The 24,758-nt window shown below is 36.6% G+C and overlaps 1 protein-coding gene across 5 annotated transcripts in view; it reads right to left on the reverse strand.

The window, feature by feature from the left end:
- Positions 1 to 24,758, reverse strand: part of LOC101163507 (glutamate receptor 4) — a 182,903-nt gene that overhangs the window by 43,075 nt on the left and 115,070 nt on the right. For all 5 annotated transcript variants that reach the window (XM_023961794.1, XM_023961793.1, XM_023961798.1 and 2 more), the window contains exons 11-13: positions 13,603 to 13,809; positions 7,071 to 7,286; positions 4,904 to 5,064 (exon numbers count right to left, since the gene is read on the reverse strand). In XM_023961794.1, coding sequence (XP_023817562.1) covers positions 4,904 to 5,064; positions 7,071 to 7,286; positions 13,603 to 13,809 — 584 coding nt within the window. The remainder of the gene's footprint in view (positions 1 to 4,903; positions 5,065 to 7,070; positions 7,287 to 13,602; positions 13,810 to 24,758) is intronic.

Here is a 24,758-nt window from a genome sequence, read left to right on the forward strand (position 1 = left end):
ACTGTGAACAATGTATGATGTAAAGATCTTTACTTTCACTTTAATCTACTACACTTTTGTTGCACAAAACAAATTTTGTTACATACTTCGTTATGAAAACGTGTTCTGTTAATTAAGTTTTTTATGCTGTTTCTTAAAAGAAAAATAAGTATTACATAGTGCACCAGAATAGTACCCCTTACGTGGCAGACTTTGGTGCTATATCACTGACAATCTAAAGATATCAAATTCAGACATACAAGCAGGAAAGAAAACCAAATAATCCATACACAAGTCAACTGTATTCAGACATTTGTATCTTCTTCCACTTTCGGCTTCTCCCATCAGGGGTCGCCACAGCGAACAAGTCGCATGGTAAATTTGGCAATGTTTTACGCCGGATGCCCTTCCTGACGCAACCTTCTCAAGCCGGGCTTGGAACCGGCAGAGGTAGGTTCAGACATTTGTATAAAAAGCTTTTTTCATCACAAAAATACAGTAGACGGGGAAACCTTGGGAAGGCAATATTATGTGTTTCAGTTTCCATTGGGCTCAGCTTTTCCCTGCTGTCAGAGGCAGTGAGGCTCATTGACAAGGACAGGTTAGCAGTCCATCAAACACAGAGAAAACCTAGTTGAAATTGCATTGAAGCAACCTGTGTCATATAAAAATTAAAGTGGAGCAAAGCAAAGAGAAGAAAAACTATAAAGGCAACTGACAGATATCTCTTTGTAAGAATGTAATCTGGCATTTATGACTACAGTGATGGAGGCCAATAAGGGAGTTGTGTTGTATTGATAGTGGCAGGGCCTGGTGATTTATACAGCCAACACGAGATTGATGTGAAGCATCACATCATTACTTTGACAGTTGGAGCTTATGCATAAGACCTGTAAGTGACTGGGAGGTCTGGATGTGTGTTGGATTGGTACAACAGTGAACAGTGGCAGTTTTCTTGTGTGTGCCAATTGGGACATTGTTAATCGTGTGTTTATGTCTTCATCCTATATGTTAGTGTGTATCTTTTCAGCTGTTTAAATATTTCCTATTTATGTGAGAAACTGAAATCGGTCTGTCAGTCACCGGGGAGAAGACAGACGATAGAGACGACAGGTGTTGGCGCTGTTAAATGGATGAAGAAAAAAAATGAGGAAAGGAAAGAAAAAGGTAATGTTTTGGCAGTTAGAAAAGAAAAACAAGAAATGTTGTTTATAAAAACAAAGACATGCTAATGATGACGGAAACAATTAGAGAAGTGTCTAGTATAAACAAACCAAAACATAAGGTCTGCTGAAAAAAAAGTAATTACTCAATGTATTTTTTTATTTTATTTTTTTCTCAAAGTTAAGATTTAGACGTTTAGTTAACTACACCATAGAGTTGACAGGGGTTTTAGAAATGAAATATGGATGAGTAGTGATCAAATTTAATTTGATGAAAAAGAAAGAAGGATTAAATCCACAGAAATGCAACAGAATAAACTCATTTGGTTTGCTTGAATTGCCATTATTTTGACTTTATTAAATCAGGGGCTGAGAAAAAGTCTCACTAAAGTCAGACTAATATAAAAGCCTAAGTTCATATTCTATTGCACTATTAGGTTGTGCATGCGTAACATGGAGGATATAATGAGAACTTTTTTCTCCCTTATTTAGCACCATGGACAGCACTGTTAACAGTCCACAGGAGCTAGACATTGATAGAGTCATGCACAAACATAAGTCAGTGGATCAATGGGTCAGACAGACTACATTAACACAAACAGCCTCATGCTTCTGATTCCTGATATGCCATTAAGAAAAAGAAGGCCTGGGGCATTTGGAAGAGTAGTACATTTAAACCAGTAATTCATCCATTTTCTTCTTATTTTAACTTTATCCGCTCCACATTTGAGAGGGATCTGAAGTCTCAGCTAGGCATCATCAGGCCATCATGTGAAAGAGGGAGGAAACAGCTTATGCTGGTTAACTATGCAAACACATGAAGGAACAAACTTGACAAACAACCATAATTTAATATCTGAATGATCTGATAACAAACAGGAGTAAAGCTAACACACTAATTATTTCACTCACAACCAACAAAAAAAACAAAACAAATACCCATCATGCATGCAGATTAACAAAGAAAACTTTCTATTAAAATAAAAAATCTAAATATAGTTGTGTAATTATTGTGTGATTATTCCTCCTATCAGCATCAAGTCTTTTGATTAAAAAACACCCCTCTTACCAATCTTACCACTTTACCCGCATGGCACTCCAAAACAACTTACAATGTTGTAGTTTAGCAAAACCTGCAGCATCAGGCCAACAGTTACTACAGAGTAAAAGTGTTTTGTCTCGACCTCCTTTCCAGACCTGAATGTCTGTCACAATAATATTCTGTCATAGTTAAATAAAGTAGAACTAGAGAACGCAGTTTGACTCAAAGCACACAAATGCTAAACTGAACCTTTGCTAAGTGTTCAAAAAATGTTTCAGGAAGAAAACACTGAAATATTAAATATTTTCCTAATAGATGGCAGTAGACAGTAGTCAAAAAGGCTGTTCACCTGGTTATTCAAAAACTGGGCCAGAAGAAGAAATGGAATTTACAAAGAACTTTTGATTTAAAGAATCCACTTTTGACTGGTAAATGTAACTGAAAAGGCCATTGATAAATTCTTCAAACATTTTCCAGTCCATTTCACATTTATTGCAAAACTGTGTTGCACACAAATGTACTGTTCAGATAAATCATTGTTCAAAACTATATTCCAGAGATGAAGTTTGATGGTTACCACAGCAGGTTAACTGATAAAAACTATCAAACGCCAATATTCAAGTTTTAAATTATAAGATGTCAAATACCCAACACATCCACCACGAGATTCATTACAAAGAACAAAAATCACACATTTCAAAGCTGACTTTTTATATTTTAAATGGGTTAATTAGTACATAAAACCCAAGTCTGCAGTTTTTTGTTTGTTTTACATACTAAACACACAAATGGTTACTTTTTAACTGATATTCCATTAAATGTATAACTGTCCAAGCTTGTTTTGCTCACCTTTTATTTAAAATATCTAAATAGTAGCAACTATCTGGACACTCTTTGTACAGTAACATGCCATACGATTTAAGGTTTTATTGGATAGTCCATACATCTATTGTTTTGTCAGTTTATATGGGGTTAAGATCATAGGAAAGCCCATGACTTCCTCTCTTTGATCACCTTTTCTGGTTCCCCTTGGAGGTGTTCCCAGCTTAGCTGAAAGACATATTCTACCCAGCGTATCTGGGGTCTGCTCCAAGATCTCCTCCTAGTTGGTCAAATGACTTTCAGGGTGGCATTCTAACCAAATGTTACTTCCCCCCAAGGTTTAGAGGAGGTCAGCCCTACCCTTAAACTGCACTCACACCAAACACAAGCGGTGTGGGGGTCTGTGAAAAGTTTAAACATTTGAACTTTAGCAAAGAATTTGCGTCAACCGATCAGTAACTCAGCCTTGGCCCATATCATGCTAATGATGTAATCAGTGGGTGGAGTCCAAAACCAACATGGATTACAATCTGATCATTCTTCTCCTGAACTTTATGATTTTTTTTTTGCTTTTTTATGGAGACAGTAACACAAATGTACCTTAATTTTGTCCTTTTTTTAAAGTTTAACTTTTTAGACAAGCGTTGAGCAGCAAATTTTCTTAGAATTAAAACAGACACAGACACAAATTTGACAGGGGAATCACGTTTGGTGTGAATGCAGCATTATGCTCCTCCCAATAAATGCACCTTCAGGGATGAGTTAAAAAGACAGCTATTTACATCAGAGTTCCATTATTGCTTTAAATTTTTTACTTGTTAAGTAAAAAGATATTATGCCCAACTTACCTTTTTTTCTTTTCTTTTTCTTTATTTAATGTAATGAGGGTAAAGGCCTAGAATTAACCTAAAATCTTTATTATAAATCAGTTATCTTTAAAGGCTGAAAACCGGCTTTGTGCGGCTTTGTTTATTTGTTTAGCAGACATTGCAATAGGACAGAAAAAGCAAAATGATGAATGGTAAAAAACAAAAAAAAAAACTACATTGATCCAATTTCCCAAAGTATTATTACTTACTCTGGTAAAATAAATAACTACATGAGAATGACGAAGATGACATTTCTGGATTATGTGTTTAAATATGAACACCTTTAAAGCAAATGTGCCTAAAGCAAATGTAAATCAATAAGTCTTTGAGACACCTCTCACTCTGTTTTCACTTTTGTTACACCTTTCCACGCCTGAACCTTTCTCTGCAGAGCACATGTTCACAACTTTGGATGTTTCACACATGCCTCATCATCTGCCAAACCTTTCTTTGTCATGTTGTGACGTGCTGTACCTTCTGTTCTTACATTTTCTTCTTAAAGGTCCAGAAGAAGCTCACTATAAATATTTTACTGTGTGCATTCTCAGGTTATCAATTATAAAATGCCATATTCTTATAAATATTCTAAAAATACACCTGGACTCTGCCTCTTCCTCTGCACATTAAAAATTAATGCTCACCTAGCAAAAAGCTACATATTCCACGAACCAGACCCTCATGGACATGTATTCTGGACTGTGTGCAGGTGTTTACACTTTTAAGCTTTTTTGTTTGCATGTGTGAGCATGTTTCTGCATTTATTACATTTAGCTGTGTCCACATTGTAGTGTCTTGACATGTCACATCAGCGAAAAGCCAGGAAAGTGCCAACAGAGGGGAATCACAATGTCAACACCTTGAACCAGCGCAGGTTATCACGACAACACACGATCACAGACCAACATGGACACATTTTGCACAGAAATGATGCATTTGGCCTTCAATAATATCTCTTAGCCCTTAGTCAGATGCATGTGTGCACTAAAGTGCACTTTTACTGTCAGATACATTTTTTTTTTCCTGCTCACCGTGGGGAGATGTCACAGCCCTGCTGCATGAAGGCTCCCAGAGAAAACCACAGGGAGTTGAAGATGCCAAACTCATTCGGAGGCTGATCGGTGGGGCCCGGCTCTGTGGCACCCTCCTCTGGTTCCTCTGCATGCCACTCGTAAGGACTGAAGCGACTCACCTGGGAAATCAAAGGAGTGCAACCCGTTAGAGGACTGTTGAGAAAAGAACCAGAGCTTTACTCCCAGTTTGACTAATCCACAGCTGACCAGGTTAAAGTTGGTTTAACCGAACCCTTTTCTGTGTACAAACAGACTCCATGTTTTTGATACAGAGAGCAAAGTATTAATAAGTCAACAATCATTACTCTAGTATGAAATATCATTCAAAAAAAATAACAGAGGGAAAAATCACTTCAACAGAATATTTACATGCATACGTTTTAAATAAGAAATTACTGTAATAATAAAAAATGATGTGGGTAAAGTGTTGGATTAAACCATTAAATGAAAACTGGATAGAATTAGTGAGACGTCACCAATATAAAACAACTTATTTCTGGCTCCAACCAAATTGAGTCAGTTAGGTCACAATTTTTTTTTCGTGGTATGGATGCTGCCATGTTGGAGCCAGACACCAACATGCAGTCAGTTTCTATGACCAATGAGGAGTGAGCTTGTTGGAAGGCCACACCTCTACCACTTGAAAGTGGACTACAGAAAATCTGTCAATTGTTTTGACCGTTGAACTTGGAGGGCCAGCAGCCTCCACCTACTTTTATTGAGGCAGCTGATTGATGAGTTTATAATTTGAATGACTTGAGCTACAGAAAAATTATGAAAAAAATGAGAATTATCAAGAACATGTTATAAAAAAGGTGTCGGAACAAGAATGGTTATTCTGACAAATAGAATGAATGAGTAATATATCATAATATATATATATATATATATATATATATATATATATATATATATATATATATATATATATGGAATTACAGGGCGGCAGATAATACAGAGGTGGGGCAAAGCAACTAGAGACAGAAATTATGGAAGTCGTGTGCTTTGCAATCCTTCTTGGGATATTTTACTAGTTTAAACTTTATATTTCGCTGACCAATTTTAAACGCCTGTTTTATTACTGCTTCGGTACAGCAAATGCATGCTGCAGGACGGTTACTGACAGAAAGACAGCTAATAAGGCACACTGATAAGTGTTTATGACAAATAGATTGTGGGGAAAACAATCAGGAGCAATGTGTATCATGTTAAAAGTTGTTTTAATGAGCTTGCAGTCATCTGACCACATTTCAATGAGTTACTGTCTCATCGTCGTGGTGATATGGCATTATTTTAAGAGAATTCTTCTGTTAAGGAACTACAAGGTAGCTTGTAACAAGGCACAGAAAAACATGTAAGAAGCGGTGTTAAAACAAATTTTCTAACAAATAAATAGTTGGACCTTTTATTCCTCTTCGATAACACGATAAATGGTGCTTTTTATTTGTCTGCGCCTCATTGGTTCCTACAATCCTACTTTGTTTACATCAAGTGACCACAGATACATTGGCCGTTTTGTTTAAGTTATTTTGCTCTGAATACGTATTGTATTCAGACTGAAGAATCTCTGACTGAGCTAAAGCTCAGTATGAATGGAAACAAACCGAAACCACCTAAAAAGATGGCCCCAAGAGCAATTCCTGGTCCTGGACCAGGGTCCGCTTGGGTTTATTCAGACTGAAGATTTGTTCCAGATTATCGAGGAAACGAACTCTGGTAAACTTTAAGCAAACCAAATGTGTCCGGTGTAAATACACCCTTAAGGATCAGATAAAGAGGACACATTTCTCTTCTTTATTCTCTCAAATGTGTAACTCCTCCCATTATATGTGTTTGAACCCAGCTGCAAATGCAGGGTCTAATTCTAATTGGTTTATCAGATGTTTAATGTGAGGTGCAGAAGTGTGTCTTCAGCTGGATAAGGAAAAGCCTTCGGGAGAGGTCAAAACGTCAATCATTGCTCGGATTAAAATACATTCTTTCAGGTTTATAAAAATATGTACTATAACAAAACAGACAAGAGTGACCTTTGAAATGGTCCTTAAACTGTTTCCTAACCCAATAAAAAATGTGATTTTTATGGGACATCGTTTTTTCTAATGTGCTGTACATCAGGATGACTTACCAAAAACAGGACGACACTGACTCCAATGTAAGCAAACACTATGCACATCCAAATCTCATAAGCTAGCGGATCCAGGAAGGAGAAGACACCTGGTTTAGACTTCTGCGGCTTCTTGATCATGATGGAGATTCCAAGAGACATGAAGGGCTTAGAGAAGTCGATCACTTCCTCCCTTACCAGCGTGATAGTTAATGGAGCCACAGCAATTTCTGCTTTCTGAGAAAAAAAAGAGATAGGAAATGTGGAAAGTTCTGGTCACTGGCATTATAATGCAAATAATATGATACCAAGTATAACACAAATGAACGGAGGGTAATGAGTTTTAAGAATAAAAAATTACAGAGAAACACCGGGATCTCAGCTACGACAACGACAGGTTAAAAAATTCTAAGAAGGTAGAGGGCAAAGCAGAATGACAGAGGAGAAATTCTTACAGAACACTGGCCTGACAGTTACTCAACCAGAATACAAATTAATGAGCTAACACTCGTGCACACTTTCAGTCTGCGGAGCAGCAACGAACATCGGTGTTTCTGAGCACATGCATGCATGCAAGCATCTGCCCCTGTAGAAAAACGTACAATAATTTGTGATGTACAAATTAGTTCCAGCTCACACAACTGCCAAAAGTTATTTGAAAGGTTTTATTTAAATATTCATATGATCAGTCTGGAAGTTGAAAAAATTGTTTAATTAACCAACAAAACTAGTAACAGAACTTTTGTCATTTAAAATATATATTTACGCATTTACTAACAAGTATGCTGATAAAAATAAGTATGTTTAGATACATCGTCTATCAAAAAGAATAAGTAGATATTGTGTGAAATGGACATATAGAAATGTAAAGAAAAAAAGGTGATTAAAATAAAGGATGAAAGTCTGTTTTTGTTACAAACCAAAAAAACTATATTTTATTCATGTTTTAGAAGCTTCATGGATGCCAACAGCAGGAATCTTTACTGTGTGACAAAATGACTCATTTTTGCTCAATCCCTTCTCATGATCAGACATCTCCAAACTTAAATTTTTTAAACAATTTCTCCTTTTTTAATTTTATGCAGATCTTAATATTAGTGATAAAATATTTGAATACAGAGGAGGATATATTTTTTCTATTTTTTTAGGCCTTTTAACCTATACTGAGTCCAGTCCTCATGCCCGCCAATCCTCAGGACTTTCTTAGAAGCGCAGACCTAATTCACAAGAACCTTTGACCCGGTTTCCCCAAATCCAATCCTATCATCCAGCCTGTCAAAATGACACTGAGTTAAACAGCTGTGATAAGCATTTCCACCCACTCATAAAAGCATTGAAAGCCCATGCGGTGATTTTAGGATTTAAACAAACTGAGGGAACAGCTCACTAACGCGCCTCAGTGCTTCTTCAAACATCATATTTTTAAGCAGGTAAAGAAAAAAACTTAGTTTCATTTGAAAGCAAAGAATCTGCAGGTTTCAAATACTCTAAAATCACTGTGGTGGAAAAAATCAAAAAGAACAGGTAGATAAAAAAGAAAACAAATGGTAAGTGGGGTATGTGGTTTCATTAAATATGCACAACCCATGAACTCACTTCCATTGATAATTTTCTGTCGCATAGACCTACCTGAATCCAACACTATTTTTTAGGATAATTGCTTACACTGGACAGGATGTGCTAGAGAACGGCAAACAAATATGTTCATTAATATGCTGTTCAAATAAATATTAAATGACTAAAAAACATTCAAACTTTGAGTATTAAATGATTTTTTGACTGAAGAATTGAAATGTATTTTTAGCTACACATAGTTTTTCTCAAGTTTGTTTTCTTCAAGGTTTCAGTTTGAAATGTTAAATATTATTTAATGCTTTCAGCCCCTCTGTGTTACATTTATTGAACGAATTACAGGACTTGTCCAGGTTTACTGTCTACAAAACAGTCTGAAACAGTTTTTAGCAGCATATTAAGTTTTATAGCAGCATGCCTTTTATGTGATGTAAAGAACACCTTGATCTGACTGTGGAGCGGTGGGAATGTGTTCAACGCAGAGACAAATGACTCATCATTGTGGTAGACAGATGGGCTAGTCTGGGTTTAGCAGATGCCAGAAGAATGTTAGCTGCTTGACTGCATTATGCCGGATGGGAAGCTTGATAGAGGAAGGAGGATTGCATGAGTCTGTCTTCTGAATGCATGGCCCAAGCTCAGCATTCAGTGTAATACAATCATTGTGCTTTAGCCTACAAAGAAATTTGTTGGACAACAACACTATTAAAAGCTATATTTATTTTTTTATTTTATTTCTGTGCAATTCACACATGATGACTTTTATTTCATTTAACTACCAGTGAGGGAACTGCCGATGGTAGAATAAAGTTAGCAAAAAATTGCTATACTACTTTTTCAGTGACCTTTAGGCTGAGAAGGTCAGATGACAAAGAAGGAGCTTCCAGTGATTTTTCCTTTGAGCAGTAACAAACACGTTTGTATTTGTTTCTTTGCAGAATGTTTATTCACTTTTGTATAGTTGATAATATATATTTAGGCACGTTGAAGAGAAAGTTCAAGAGCCTGTAAACAGCATTTGGAAACGGTCAGAGTTGATTACATGGTCAGATCTGTTGAGCCATCCCAAAATTGCCATCCAAAATGTGATTAATATCTGGCAGGAGCTTAACAGATGTGTTGGTGACCTTTCGGCAGAGTCACACTTGTCACACTGTGAAGATGCTGATGGGAGGGCGCACCCACGTTTTTGAGTGACCCAGCCCATGCGTGGCCTTCTAACAAATCAATGTGGTGTTAAAGTGAAGAACAGTCGACATTTGACTCTTTTGCCTCTTATGGCAACTTTCTTTGTGCTACTTTGATTGTTAAATTTGAAATCTTGAAGAAGTTCAGATAGTTTTAGATTTTTTGTGATGAAACAATAAACATTTTTGAAATAATAAACCAACTCAATGAAAAAAAATGGTTATTGTAAATAGGCCTTTCATGATATGTAACTAACTAGGATTTAAAATAACAAATTAAAGTAATACATTTTACCAAATGATACAAAGTCGCATTATTCTATATTTCTGCCTATAACAAAAACAAATTCTTATTTTTTTTAAATTCCTTTACAATTAAAAGTTGAAAAAAATAATAATACCACATAAACCTGTGATTGTTTAGAGATCAACACATCATCAGCATCAAAAGGCTGCTTCACTATTTCAAAGGCTGTCTTAGTTCCCAACAAGTTCCCAACCAGCAGCAAGCAGCGCAGGAAGAGCTGGAAAACAGGCAGGGTGGTAGATCTCGAGGACCAGGAATGAGCAGCCCTGTACTAAAACAACGTTAATGTGACCATGCTAACTCCCAACCTTGTTAGTAACCAAAAAAACAAACAAAAAAACACAGTTCAACACAGCTACATGTTAATCGCAATACCTGTAACCCCAAACCTTGTTTGCAACATGTAAAAAAAACAGACCAATACTGCTAAAACAAACATTACTGTGACTACGCTAGCTCCAAACCTTGTTAGTACTGTGTAAAAAAAGAAAAACAAAAATACACACAGGCTATATCTGAGTTCTCACTAGTGCACTACATGGCGTTCGCCATTTTGTAGGGCTGTATGAATCTACAATTCCAAAATCCAGTGTCCTAGAAATTTCACAGAAGTCTCTGCAAAAAACCAGCGTGCATTGATGCTCACTAGATTGTCGAATATAGACCACAATGCATTGCGTTTGAACAATTTTTGCAGAGAAAATGTATTTAAATGTCCGTCCGTCCATCCATCCATCCATCCATCCATCCATCCATCCATCCATCCATCCATATATCCATCCATCCATCATCCATCCATCTTCCTCCGCTTATCCGGGACCGGGTCCGAATTGATTTTAAATTCTAGAGAACCACATAGTCTCGCACTATATAGTCTTTTAGTAGTTAGGTAGTGCCGTGGGAATTCGAACAAAGCCACAGGCTTACATCACCAAATGTTTGCTGCGTTAGCTTATACATAATAAAACGTATCCAAAACCTTTGACAGAGCACCGTCTACCTTTCAAAATTGCATTGACATCAGTAAGACCAACCAGAGATAATCCATGTATAAGGTGCTCTGGATCATAAAGTGCGCTGTCGTTTATTATTATTATTTTTTTTAATAAATGGCTTTTAGGCGTTAAAACGCCCAACAGTAGCTGGGTTGACTCCTGTGACCCTAAAAAGGGATTGAACTGCTTCTAAAGATGGATGAATGGTTGGATGTATGAAATGGTTTGTCTGTGCCATTAAATGTTGAAATCTTTGAACATAGTGATTTCAACAACTTTTACATGAGGAGCAGCAAAGACAGATTTTGTGCTCTTTGTGTTAATACACGACTTCAAAGACCCTGTTTTTGTGTTACCAATCACAGCCTTATTACATCTTAGGATTTTGAGTATTGTTTGTTGTTGTTTAAGCCTAACTCTGTGAAATGTCTATCATTCTGCATGACTGCATATTTGCAATGAGGTGCATGGACATGTACATTCTTCATCTGTCCACTGAGTGCATAACTGTATGGTTACTCACTCAGAGCAAAACTAAAGCAACACAAAGAAACTGAATGATGTGTTCTAGAAATTACCTTCTGCAAAAGCAACAAAGTTCCAACGATATGTTATAAAAATAATTTGAAAAGCACACAAAAAAGACAATATTAAATGCAGGGCACAATTTACTGTGCACCAGAGATGTCATTTGAGAGGAATGTGAGAGTTAGGGGGCAATTCAAAAGCGATTAGTCAAAGCAGCGGTTCTGCCGTGTCACCTTCCACTGCGGTTTTTCTGGAGGATAATAGATTCAGTCACCGTTCTGGACCTTGCAGCTTTAGCTGCACCTCAAGGAGAAGACTGACGTTGTCTTCTGCATGTCAATACAGTTTTGCTATCAGGAAGCAATGTGAAATTTCAACGTCTCAGAAGCAGAATTAGTAAAATTGATGCATTCCTCTGATTAAAAGCAAACACTTTCTGACACCATCTCTCCTAAGAATGAACCTGGTAACCAAGGCGATTCAGGAGATACGCTTGCATCATCAGGTTTATTTTTGGAATTTCAAAGATCTCTTCTTACAGATGGTAGGCACCATAAAAGATATACATTTAGTACATCTAATTGTACTTTCTGTGTACTCTCTTCTCATTAGTAATTAATACCATGAAAAGCACAATAAAATACAGAATAAGTCCTATGTAAAACCTATCCTCTATTTTTCAACCTTTTTTGAACCACGGTACACTTTAACCTTAACAAAAATCCCGCGGCACACCTGTCTCCAAAAATAAAATAAACAAGGAGAAACTTATATTCTGTATTGATGTACAGTCCCTCCACAATCTCACATGCATTTTTGTGATAATTGTGGCAGAAAAAGTTGGAAGTTGCAGCTGTGTTTTCTAAAAAATATAATAAAATTTAAGTTAGAAGATTTAAAAACTGTTTGATGTGTGTTCAAGTGGTTTCAAGACGTCAAACTCATTGTGCGCTGAGACACTGTCACTTTAACCCAATGCATCATGGGAGATGTAGTGCAAACAGCCACAGAATGCAAACTGACTCGCGTCTCTGCACTTCATTGTTTTATTCAGTTGTTTCACGGTCTGATACCGGATTCTGTGGTAAGCTACACCGCTAAAGACGAGCTTTAGCTGGTCTTTTTGTTAGAATTGAGCTACCTTATGAGCAGAATTAGAACAAGGAAGTGAAGACTTTAACAACTTCTGATTGGTCAGACTGATGACGTATGATTAAGCCTCCAAGAATGATTGGTGGAGATTGTTAAAGGGGCGGGACATTTCTGAAAACAGCTGACGCTAAGGCTAAATCGCGGTACCGTCATTCTTATCAAAATGTCTTTAATTTAATGAAATAAGCACAAAGAAAAAGTATTTTACAATCTTTATATTCTTAACTTCTCAGTGTTTTATCAGGCCTGTTTGGATGAACAAAGAGCTGATATCCTGGAGATGGAAAATGTTTTTAGATCAGTTAATGAGGGCAATTTCCCACGGCACACCTGACCATCTCCCACTGGTTGAAAAACACTGCTCTATTACACATAGTGAGTATCATTAAATGCAAATTCACTAACATAGTAAGTATAATGTACAATCTGGGTACTTCTTCATGGTACTTAAAATAGTTTCTGTTTACCTACTATCTTGTTACAAATAACAAATACCATGAAACATAGGTTAACAAGTGATTCAAGGTACTTTAGCTATACTTACCCTGTCCTTACATGTGGTAAGTACCACAAAAGAAATATTAATTCAACACATAAATACCCAGTAACCTACCATGCAAGTTTGAAAAGAATGGTACCAGATAAATAATCATTAAGTACTACGTAAGTACCGAGTTTGTACAACAAAAGTACCATATAATTACCACTTAAATACACCATGAGTACTGTACTATAAGATAAAGCATTATAGAAATTATTATCATCAAGAACAGCCTTACTGGGACTTAAAAAAAAAACACTTTTATCCTTACCCCATACACAAGCTCTCCGACCATGCCGTTCCATATCTTTGTCTCTGGATCTCTGGCTCCATATTTCCCATCTGGCACAATGGAGATCTTGTATTTAATTCCGATGTGTTTGGCAATTTCTGAAGCCAAATCCACACAGTATCCCTCAAATTGATCGTTGCCTTCGTAAAGCTCCCAGTTTTTCTTTAGCATCACGTATGGACCCTCCTGCAAGACCAGCATAAGAGGAGAAAGACAGCTGTTTGGATAAACATCAAAGCATTAAAGAACCACCAGTGCTGTTCAACACATTGCACATGGAATAAACAACACAAAAGGTTATAAAGGAAAATAAACACATTTAAAAAGAGGAATGTATTACATTTTTAATTAATGACAGAATTATTGTCCTTAAAGACCCACTCCAGTCATCTCTTTATCTGTTTGAAGTGGTCTTTTAATCACGATCATACAGTTTTTTTCTAGGACATAGTTTCTGAAGAGCGGCAGATGTTCATTAGAAATTTATCTCTGAGTTGTGGGCAAGATTTATGACGTGGAGCAACCCTGCCTCTGTTCCCGTCACCCATAACTGAGAGATCTCTGTTTACATGCTTTTTCGCTGACTCACAGCCCCTCACACCCCCAATGTAACACTACCAACACCAGCCAGATTCCAGCTCAGACGAGGAAGACAAAGACGTACATGGATCTTGTCGTCTGTAAGTGTAAGTCCTCAAAATGGAGGATAGTAGTGAACTTGTGGCCCGCCCTGCATACTTTCTGTGTCACAAATACAATCTTTTTCAAACTGCATTTTTTCATCTGCTCTTGTTCACTCTTGTTTACAACAATTTCAATAGAGAAATACTCAGAAGTTGAATTTTGAGCTTAATTTTCTTAATATATGTCCTCCATCATGAAAATAAAATAAAAACAAGAATATGTTAAAAACACCAAAAACACAGTTTTTATTGGAGCTGGTCTTTAAGAAATATTGCAGAATAGATTCAGTTCTTATACAAGAAGATCAAAGAGCAAAAGCTGGAGAAATATTTAGGATACAATTAAACATTTGATTTATTGTACGAGCATGATAAACATTTCACAGAGATAGGCTTAAACAACAACAAGCAATACTTAAAATCGTAAGATATAATAAGGCTGTGTTTGACGCAAATTCACATGTCAACTTTTTAACTTGGATTGTATTCCTCATCAGACACCAAAGAAAATATTTATATATGATATATGAACCCTCAAACTGGAAACACAGAAGTGAAGAAGAAGGCAAAACATCATCAAAGGAGAATGGAGGGATGAATCCTACTTCAATAATGTGAGAAAAAAACGAAGAAACATTTTAGAGCATGCAAGTAAAAAGAGAACAAAAGAGGAAAACACACTAAAGCATGTAAGAGATTATGAAGGAGAAAGACACACACATGGCTTTGTGAGTGACAGCCCCCTCCTTTCAGTGAGTTAGGGTATTATGCATGAAGAAGCTCACTCTGTAATCCAACTCATAGCAAGGCTATTAAACTCTTCTCAAGTACAGTGCTTTTTAATCAAAGACTAATCTCTTCTAATTAATCAAACAGGTCTTTTCTACCATTCTGCAGCCTGAAGCTGTGAAACATTTTACACAGTTAATGAAATACAGTAAAGAACGTTCCCATTCAGCTCTCTCCCAAATCACTTCAAATTTAAAACAAGCAGGCTTTAATCAAGGAGGATTTGAACACTGACACATTTCATAGAGGGTCAAACGAGCGATCAAATCAAAATGACAAGAATCTAAGAGTTTAACAGAAGATTTCACAATTTAAAAAAAATGAAAATACATTTTCATCAAGTGCAGCTCATCAGCAGTCAGGAGGTTTGGTCAAAGCAATTTTACAATGTCGGAAAAAAAATCAAAGAAAGTCTTCTGTCGGTCATGAAATAAATCATTTACCTCTTTTTGTAATGACATCTGTTTGCTGTGAACCCCTTTAGTGAAGAGTAAATGATACATCTGCATTTTGCTAAAAAGAAATTCCATATTTTTGGAATAAACACTACAAACTGACAGAAATTAAGTAGAAACATTTTCAGCAGCCTCTTAGCCTAATCTATTTAGTTTGCATGACATGATTACCTAATAAAATACAGTAGCATCAACATTTTTCTGATATTGTTGTTCTGAAAAATGATGCATTCTGCTATAAAAGCAGCATTTTCAAAAACATCAAAACAGAGTACCTTCCATGAATGTTTGTATGATTCAAATTAAACAGCAATATTCTCAACAAAAAGTTTTTTTTAAGGTACAAAGTTTTTAAAGTAACTACAAAATATTTGCCTTTCAATGCACTGACACATAGGCAATAGAATTTGACAACACGTGCAGGAAATAAAACCTTTAAAAATGATGAAAAATAACAATTAACTGCATTTTGAACTATTCTAATTGACAAGAACACATGAAGTTTTTATCAACAGTGGAAAAAATGGCAAAAGTTGTTTTCACATCAATACATCCTCACGTTCATAAGGGTCATTTTGCTGTTAAATTAAGAAAAATATAAAAGAAATGGAGGCTTGTGGGCTGCATATAAACACAAAGGGCAAATAATTCTCCCAAAATGTCATTATGTGGAACATTAGCAATTCCTGGGGCTTATTCCATTGACTCAACATGAATCATAATACTAATGAACACCAACACAGTTTCTAGTTAATTCTCTCTAAAAGCTCAGCAGAGCCATCCATGCTGCTATAACTCAGCTCTGAACATTCAATCTGATCATCTAGTTTTTTTTCTCCAATTTAAACAATTCATTCCAGATATTGGTTTTCATCTTGGTGTGACTATAACTCCTCTGACATTCTGTGAACAGCAGTTTATAAAAAAAAAAAATCTCAGAACATCTTAAAAAATTGTCCGCAGTGATTTTGCACTTTTGATTGTGTGAATGTCAAAATCATTAAGCGTAATTGATGTTTCGCTAATAATCAGACATTTTGTAGCCCGCTGTCTCTTCCAGCTGCATGTTCAACAGTCTCTGTGACATTTTGTTCTATTCTTTACAGCTTACAAAAGCTCAAATGCTCAATATCATCTCATCTGTTGATGTAAACACACATTTAAAGGTTTCCTTTTTATATATTGTATAAATTGAACTTCTCAGAAAAGGTCTGGTTCCATGGGATTTAACTGGAGAAATATAGTATTTACTACTCTAACGGTTAAAAAAATGGAATAGAATAGGTAATATGCCCACAGAATCTTTACAACTGACCCCATTCAAGAATAACCGGAACCAAAGCAGGAAGATGAAAACACCCCAAAAAAGATTCTATATGAAAAAAAAAAAAAAGAAGGAGATGGAGATGGAACATGTTTAAACTGCAAATGATTGCAGTTTAACAAGACAGTGCAAATATGTGGATGAAATGAAGTAAAAGTGACAAAAATAAAAATTTAGGAAATAGAGTGCCAGCAGGCAGTGGATGCTGCTGAAAAAGAAAACGCGGATGCCTGGAAAAGAGATAAACACTTTGTAAAAGCAAATGGTAGAGGCTGATAAGACATGGAACATTTCACACTGGGGCCAAAAGCCAGACAGGACTTGATATGCGAGCCAGCTGGCCAGCATATGAAACAGACAGGCACCCAACCAGGCAGTCACCTGACTGCCCGGTCCTTCATTAAACCCACAAACCAACGACTCAATCAATATAGCATTTAAACATCCAAATTGTCACATAAAAGTTTGATGGCCACCACGGTTTCTCAGCCTGGGAGGCATCTATTCATGTGATTGGAAAGGAAAGCCATGGGAGGCACACAGTACAGACTTTAGTCAGTATAGTTCAATCAGTGCATTTATTAGGCAGTTAGAGCAATGATGATACATAATTTTCACATCTTTGGTCGGTGAGTGAGAATCATTATCTCCCAGCTCTTAAATTAAGAAGATAACTGGAGAGTTTAGCAGTCACCGAGAATCCAACCAATGAACGACCGACTAAACTGGCAACTCAGGAAATTTTCCCATCGTCTTTGTTAGTTGTCAAAGCCAGAAAATCATTGCAAATAAAAAATAACAAACACCTAGCTTCTAATTAGTCACCAATAGGGTTAAAGCTGCCACAACAAAGTGTTCCTGAAAAAGTATTTAAAATGTACACTATGATAGTCCTTAGATGTACTAATTTTTCTTATATAAACTGGCTCACAAATACTTTCAGATGGTAAAATCACTATAAGCTCAAGTGCATTTCTCTCAAACTGAGAGCACATATTTCTCATGCTGATATATTATGAATCAAGGCCCAATGAAAAGTCATCTGGTCCTTGACAGGCATCATTAGGAAAATACAGCCTGAAAAAAAAAAAAAAAATCCATGCATGGCGTATTATGCCGGGTAATTATTTATTTGGCAGAAGTCAAGCCAGTTATTCAATAGCTTGTGAAACCAACCTTACAGCAAATGCCTGAAGTTACATTTTATGGATGATGTCATCAGTCTCCGAAAATGTTTGTTTAAAATTACCCTTTTCTTCTACTGTCACCCTACTAATGAAGGTTCTAAGGTCTGTTTAGGTTCACTGTTATGTTTAATGCCATCATTTTGATAAATAGCATTAAAAAAGAAACAAAATGGAGTTTATTGTGAACAAACTTGACTAATCATTTCCAGAACAAGCTCACATGATCATCTCTCCACCACCGTGTTGGGAGTTTATATAAGTCTACTAGACAGATGTGCTGTGTTAAGTCTTCATTAAATATGAAGGGAAATGGAACTCAGACTGGAGTTGCGCTAAAGTCTGACAGGCAGGGAGTTGGGACTGGAGATTTGGGGCTCATGAACAATTTTTCTTTGTTTTCTTTATTTCCTCCAGGACATCACTGTCAGATCTTAATTGGATTTTTACTTTGTGTTTATGCTGTTGTTTCATCGGTTGAAGTGCGGAAACAACAATGTTTTCATATTATGTCCTTAAAAGTTGTTAGGAAGTTTTGTAATAACAGATAAAGAATATCAATACTACATAACCATTTGTGTCTTCATTAATAAACACATTTCTGATTAGCATGATCCAAACTTCCCTGGAGCTTGGTCCATTTTTTCTGCCCTGTAGTTCATCATTATTCCACTATGGGCAGCACTTTCCCTGCTCATTTGAAAATAGCTGCCTCCATGAAATCTCAAAAGCACTTTTGACGAGAAAAGTTTGCCAATTTTCTAAACTTTATGGTCAGAGCCCATTGCAATTTATTTTTTAAAACGACTACTAGCTGTACTAAAAGAAGGAACACATTGTTAATAACTAATTCTTTATAACACAGTTACACCATGTTGGATCAGATTTCAGACAAATTTGAGATAAGGTGCTTTTTTTCCTGAACAAACATGTCTTAGATGTGGTGGGCTTAATAGGGTTAAGATGATGTCACACAGCCACGGTGTACATTTTGCATGGATGAAAATTGGTCACACAGGAATATAAGGAAAAAGTCAGAAAAGTTTAGGTATTTACGTGGAATTTCACAGTTGTATCATAAATTAACCATGGAAGAAGTATGACAAAACCACGCAAAGAACACATACATCAACGTAAAACATGAATCATGCGTGATTATGTGTGCCGTATGCGCAATTTAAAAGCTATACATCGTGGTAAATGCGTGAAAAGGCTGTTAGACATAAATGAAACAGTAGTGAAAAGCCACAAATTTTTATATCATGCACAATTGCTTAAGATTTACTAAATAATTGTGAATGCAAAATGCGCAGAAACTATGTCACTCTCAACCAACTAACAATTTTGAACAGCTCAAAACCGAATTGCGTAAAGACCCGTCGGCTGAAACCCTTGACGGACATCTGGGCACATCAAAGAATGACGAACGCAACAAACATTTGAATCGGTCAGTTCAAAAGTCCAAGAGGTTTGTTTTTCCAGGAAATGATTTTAATTGCATATCTTAAAGGGAGGCTATACCAAATGATTAATACTTTATCCAGATTTAGCACCAGTTCATAGCCTACAAATGCTATAATATGAAGCGCCTCACTTTTATAATTTCAGAGGACTAGCAAACTAAAGTCTCTGGACTTGGGCCCTTCTTGAATTAACCTTTGTGCTATCCTATGACCCCACCCTTACATTGATGTGTTATTCCTAACATGACAAAGGTGGATAAAGGTGGAAAGATTTCATGTAATTCATGGGCACCAGTGAAGATCACAAATCATTGAAGAAAATAGGTTCAGCGCACTGTCTTGTGGGGTCTAGATGACCCAACTCCCAATGTTAAAGTGCCTAGGATAGCACAAGGGTTACACATGTTGCCATATTGGATAAAGTGCTGCCATCTATGGGATAAAGCTAGACCCATGCAAGAGAGGTCCAAGTCCAGGAATTTTGAACTTAATGCATTTTAAATGTCAAGCATAATCAATTCATTACAACGGACTTGGGACTTTTTCGCACATCAAACAGCTTTTGATGGAGGACTTTTGAAGACCATAGAACATATATCTCTCTTTTGAAAAATTGTGGACTTGGGCCCCTTTTGAACTAACAGATTCAATTGTGTATGATATGAATATCATGCATGTAATACGAAAGACCAAAAAAGACATGTAGAAAAAGCGCAAAATGTATATATTGGTTGTGTGAAATAACCATTAAAATACCATGTTTCAACCTCTGACACTTGACTTGATCTCGCCAAAAGGGACTTCTGTGCTCTACTCAAACATTTCCACTTTGGTTGTGGAGAAACTAGTCATACAAATGTTTCTAAATATGGTATACTGTTTAGTGCTTTTCTAATTTTTTCAGATGAAGTGTTCATAAAGTTTTTGTTTTGTTTTCCAAACGAGAACTGCACGGTCTGACCCGAGAATGAATAATTGACTGTCTGTTAACACAATAAGGGAATATTTTGTTCAAACAAATTTCTAAACCCCCTTGTTGCCTGAATATATTTACAAATAAAAAAATCAAAAAAATCTTGAGACCTGGTTTAAATGGTAAGTTTTGCGACATTTGATTTTGAAGGGGTAAAATATTTTTGATGGTATTAAGAACAGCCATAAAACTCAGAATGGCCTCTCGATATTAAGTAAAATGTGATTTAGGATGACTTCTTCTGTTTTGTTTTGTTTCCAGCTTCAGTCAAGAATTCCCAACACGATGAAAACGCTTCTCTACTGAGCTCTTCTTTCTCTAAAACCCTCTGAGACGGACAGGAATAGCAAAGGAAAGTTGACTGAGCAGGCATGACTGAGTAGATTTACAGAATGACAGTGCATAAAAACGAGGAGGGGGCATCAAAAGGTGAGGGCAGCAATAGAAAAGACTGACTTGTGGTGCAACAGAAAACCAGGAGGATGGAATTTTCATAAATGTAGTTGACATGATTGCTTCTTCTGGAAGTCTAAAGGAAGATAGGTAATGTCTGGGATTTCCTCAAAAGCCAAAAAAGAATTGTGTTTGCCACCGCTGCTCCACAGTCTGTTGATTTTGTGTGGCCAAATGGCAAATCTCCACACAGGCCAAAGATTCTCTTGGAGGGTATATCGTCCAGCTGTGGATTTTCTCATGGGAGACACAGAGGGATGGAGTCAGCGGAGTCAGTCAGAGGAAGCCCAGGCTCAAAATATCTCCCTTTAATTCTTTCCCTACAGCAATGTCACTGCAGTTCAACCACCTTAAAAGCAACCAATTATATCAAAAATAAAAAATCTCATTTAAAACAATAAAAAAGACAAAAACAGAGAAACACAAACAATCCTGGAACAGAGTCATTGTCTGTCTGGCTGCTCTGTCTTTTCCAATTCAGGTGAGCCTGTGTCTCTCAGCAGACCCGGGATCAGTGTCACAGCAGAGGCTTCCTCGCCATCAGAGGCTGCAAAGAGGAGGAGGTGACTGAGCTAATGTTAGTCAAAGCCTGCCGAGGTCACCATCCACAGAGAAATATGTGATGAGCGCAGGAGTGAAGGGATGAAAAACAGATACAAGAGGTCAGTGGAAGAGAAACAAGTGAGAAGAAACGGAGATGAACGTGAGTTTGGAAAAGCCACAAGACAGACAGTCAGAGGTCAACAGAACAGAGGAAAGAAAGATCGCTTCAACTAATGTCATGCATCTAAGAGACAAACATTTCTGTGCTTCCAGAATACAATAGAATAGATCAGAAGAGTCTTTTACTGTCATTGCAACAGTACAAGAACAGGTAAGGTGGTCCCTCACTATTTTGCGGTTCATCTTTCATGGTTTTGCAGTTTCGTGGATTTTTAGAGTGATTTTGTATGCAACTTTTATTCCTTGATGCACATTGTGTTCTGCGTCCTGATTGTAAATCTTTGTCAATCAAGCTCCTCCAACCCATATCTTCTGTATGCATTAATTTTGCCAAATCTTCATAAATCTTCAATCACAATCAGATCTTTGATTTCATGCTATAATACTTGACTTTTTTAAACAAGAGAGAAAATTAACATTGATCTACCTTAGAGTCCCCTCTTTCAGACAAGCATAATAAATCATAAAAAATCCCAGACTTTAATATATATATAACATATTTATAATTATATTCTGGAGGTATCCCATAAGTTAAGAGGCTCCAGTTTGTGCATTAATCAGCTGTTATTGTTGAGACAAAGAAAAACAAATCTTTTTTTGTGTGAAAATTGAGTGTTTGGCTGCCATCTTTATAGACCCACTCTGAACATCTTTTCATTTATTTTCAAAGTGCTCCCACTGATCTTTTAATTATTATTATGCCAAAATCAAAAAATCTGTGTAGTTTTCTGGGACATAGTTTCTGCAGAAGGGCAGTAGTTTATTACAAATTCCCCTCTGAGTTGTTGGCAAGACCATTGGCACAGAATAAACCCGCCTGCTTCCAGTCGTTTACATGCTGTCCCCCCAGCTTACAACCTCTCACACCCCCAACCTAACATTAGCGGTGCAACAAAAATGGCGAGCAACATTGGAGCCATCCAACCGTACAGTTTTAAGCCAGATGCCAGTTCAAACGATGAAAACAAAGTCGTACGTAGATCTGGTCGTCTTCAAGTGGATGCATCAGAATGAAGTATAGCAGGGAGCTTGTGGCTTGCCGTGGTAACTTGTACAACAAACCTAGAAGCTTTTTCCAATTGCATTTTTGTCTGCCCCTGATTCACAACATTCCGAATAAAGAAATACTCAGATTTTGAGCTCAATTTTCTCTACATACGGTATGTCTTCCACCATCAGAAAAATGCTACAAGAACATGTTAAAAAAACACTATTTCCATCTGAGTGGGTCTGTAACAATAGCTGTCATGTTAGATTTGTCTAGAAATAAATGTGCTTTTCTTAAAGAGGTGATCCTGAGATGCATTTTTTTGGCAAATTTGGTGCACACTTTGTCTGAAATATCAACCAATCCAGCCCTGCTATCTGCCTTTTTATCAGATTTTAACAACAGACTGTAAACAGTTTTTTCAAAGGCAGACACACTCTATTTTCTAATGACAATATTTATTTAACTTTTAAACATTTGTACATTTGCAAGTGTTAGCAGAAGTTGGTCCAATTACATAAATATAAGCTATGGATTTCTTTGTTTTTGGTCACATTTTCTAGTTTGCCGGACAAGTCAACGATCCTTGGCTTGTTTTATCTCCAGGCTAAAATTAGCTCCCTGAATTGCTTTTATTTGCATCCTTTAACAGGCCTAATTTGGTTAGACTGATTACATTTACAGAAAAAGGATGGTCACCATAAAAGGTTGCAGATGGGTGAAGTAAAATTAAATGTAGGTAGCGGGTGGGTACAGATCTCCTGATTTGCCTTTTCATTTGTCCAAAGTTTATGGAAAAAATAGGAATAATTAAACTGGACTGCAGAGCCATGTTTTCAGGGAAGCTATTAGGAAAAACTGGACTGAGGTCACTTCCAAATGTTGATTTGAGGTCAGCGTTAGATTTGCCTGCTAATGAGACATTAGTTTAATCATCCAGCTGGACAAGTGCCACCCCCCTCATGGCTGTGCCAGGAGAGCTCTCGTCAACTCGTACAGCTCATCATTGCCAGTCTGATTTTGTCTTGTGTGCTAATAAGACTATGCAGTGAGACTCCTTAATGCACTTCTTCCTCTGTCTATTTAAATCTGAAAGCAGCATAAATAGAAGCAGCCTATAGCTTAACCTAAAGGTTAATCAGTTGTTGCATTTTAAACAATCAACTGTGAAAAGTGGAGTTTACATGTTATTTATCTAGCTTCTGTCTGTGAGTGTGCTTTTGTGTCTGTTTTAACTGACTTTCCCTTTTTGTTTCTTTCTGTACCAATTTAAAACCCTTCTCCCCTTTGATCATCTTAAATATCCACTCCAATGAAAATTGTGTTTTTGGTGTTTTTAACAGGTTTTTGTGGCATTTTTCTGATGATGGAATACATATATAAAGAAAACCAAACTTAAAATTGCATTTCTGTGTATTTGTTTATTCAAGTAGTTGTGAATCAGGAGCAGATGAAAAAAATGCCATTTAAAAAAAGGGCTATTTGTGGGAGGGCCACAAGTTTCCTGCTCTGCTTCATGTGTCCATTTGCAGACCAATAGATCCATGTACCACTTTGTTTTCCTTTTCTGAGCTGGCATCTGGATCAAAACTGTACGGATGGATAGCTCCAATCTTCCTCACCATTTTTGTTACATCGGTAATGTTACATTGGGGGATGAAGGGCTCAGCAATTCTTTTGACTAAAAATGACATAATCATAATTAAAAGAACACTGGGAACACTTCTAAAAATAAATCAAAAGATGGAGTGAGTCTTCAAAAGGAAAACAGATAAACTGCAATTCTTACCAGTCTGTTTCATTTGACACAGTTATTGTAGCATATCCTGTTATTATCCATTGTACACATCAAATGTTATGAACTGAAAACATACCAATGAGTTCTAAGTGCCAAGCTAATGAAATGAAAACATCACTAGCTAAATAATGCCAGATTGTCTGGTGGAGTCAAAGAAACAGATATATGCAGCAAATATTCACACAAAACAATTTAGAAGATAACATCTGTAATTGAATGCTGATCATTATTCTGGTTTGTTACCCTAAGTGTTGAGCATATTCCATGTCTACATAAAGCTTCATTTAACTTGTAACAGTGTG

The sequence above is a fragment of the Oryzias latipes genome, chromosome 13 (assembly GCF_002234675.1).
Source record: "Oryzias latipes chromosome 13, ASM223467v1".
Classification (NCBI taxonomy): Eukaryota; Metazoa; Chordata; class Actinopteri; order Beloniformes; family Adrianichthyidae; genus Oryzias; species Oryzias latipes.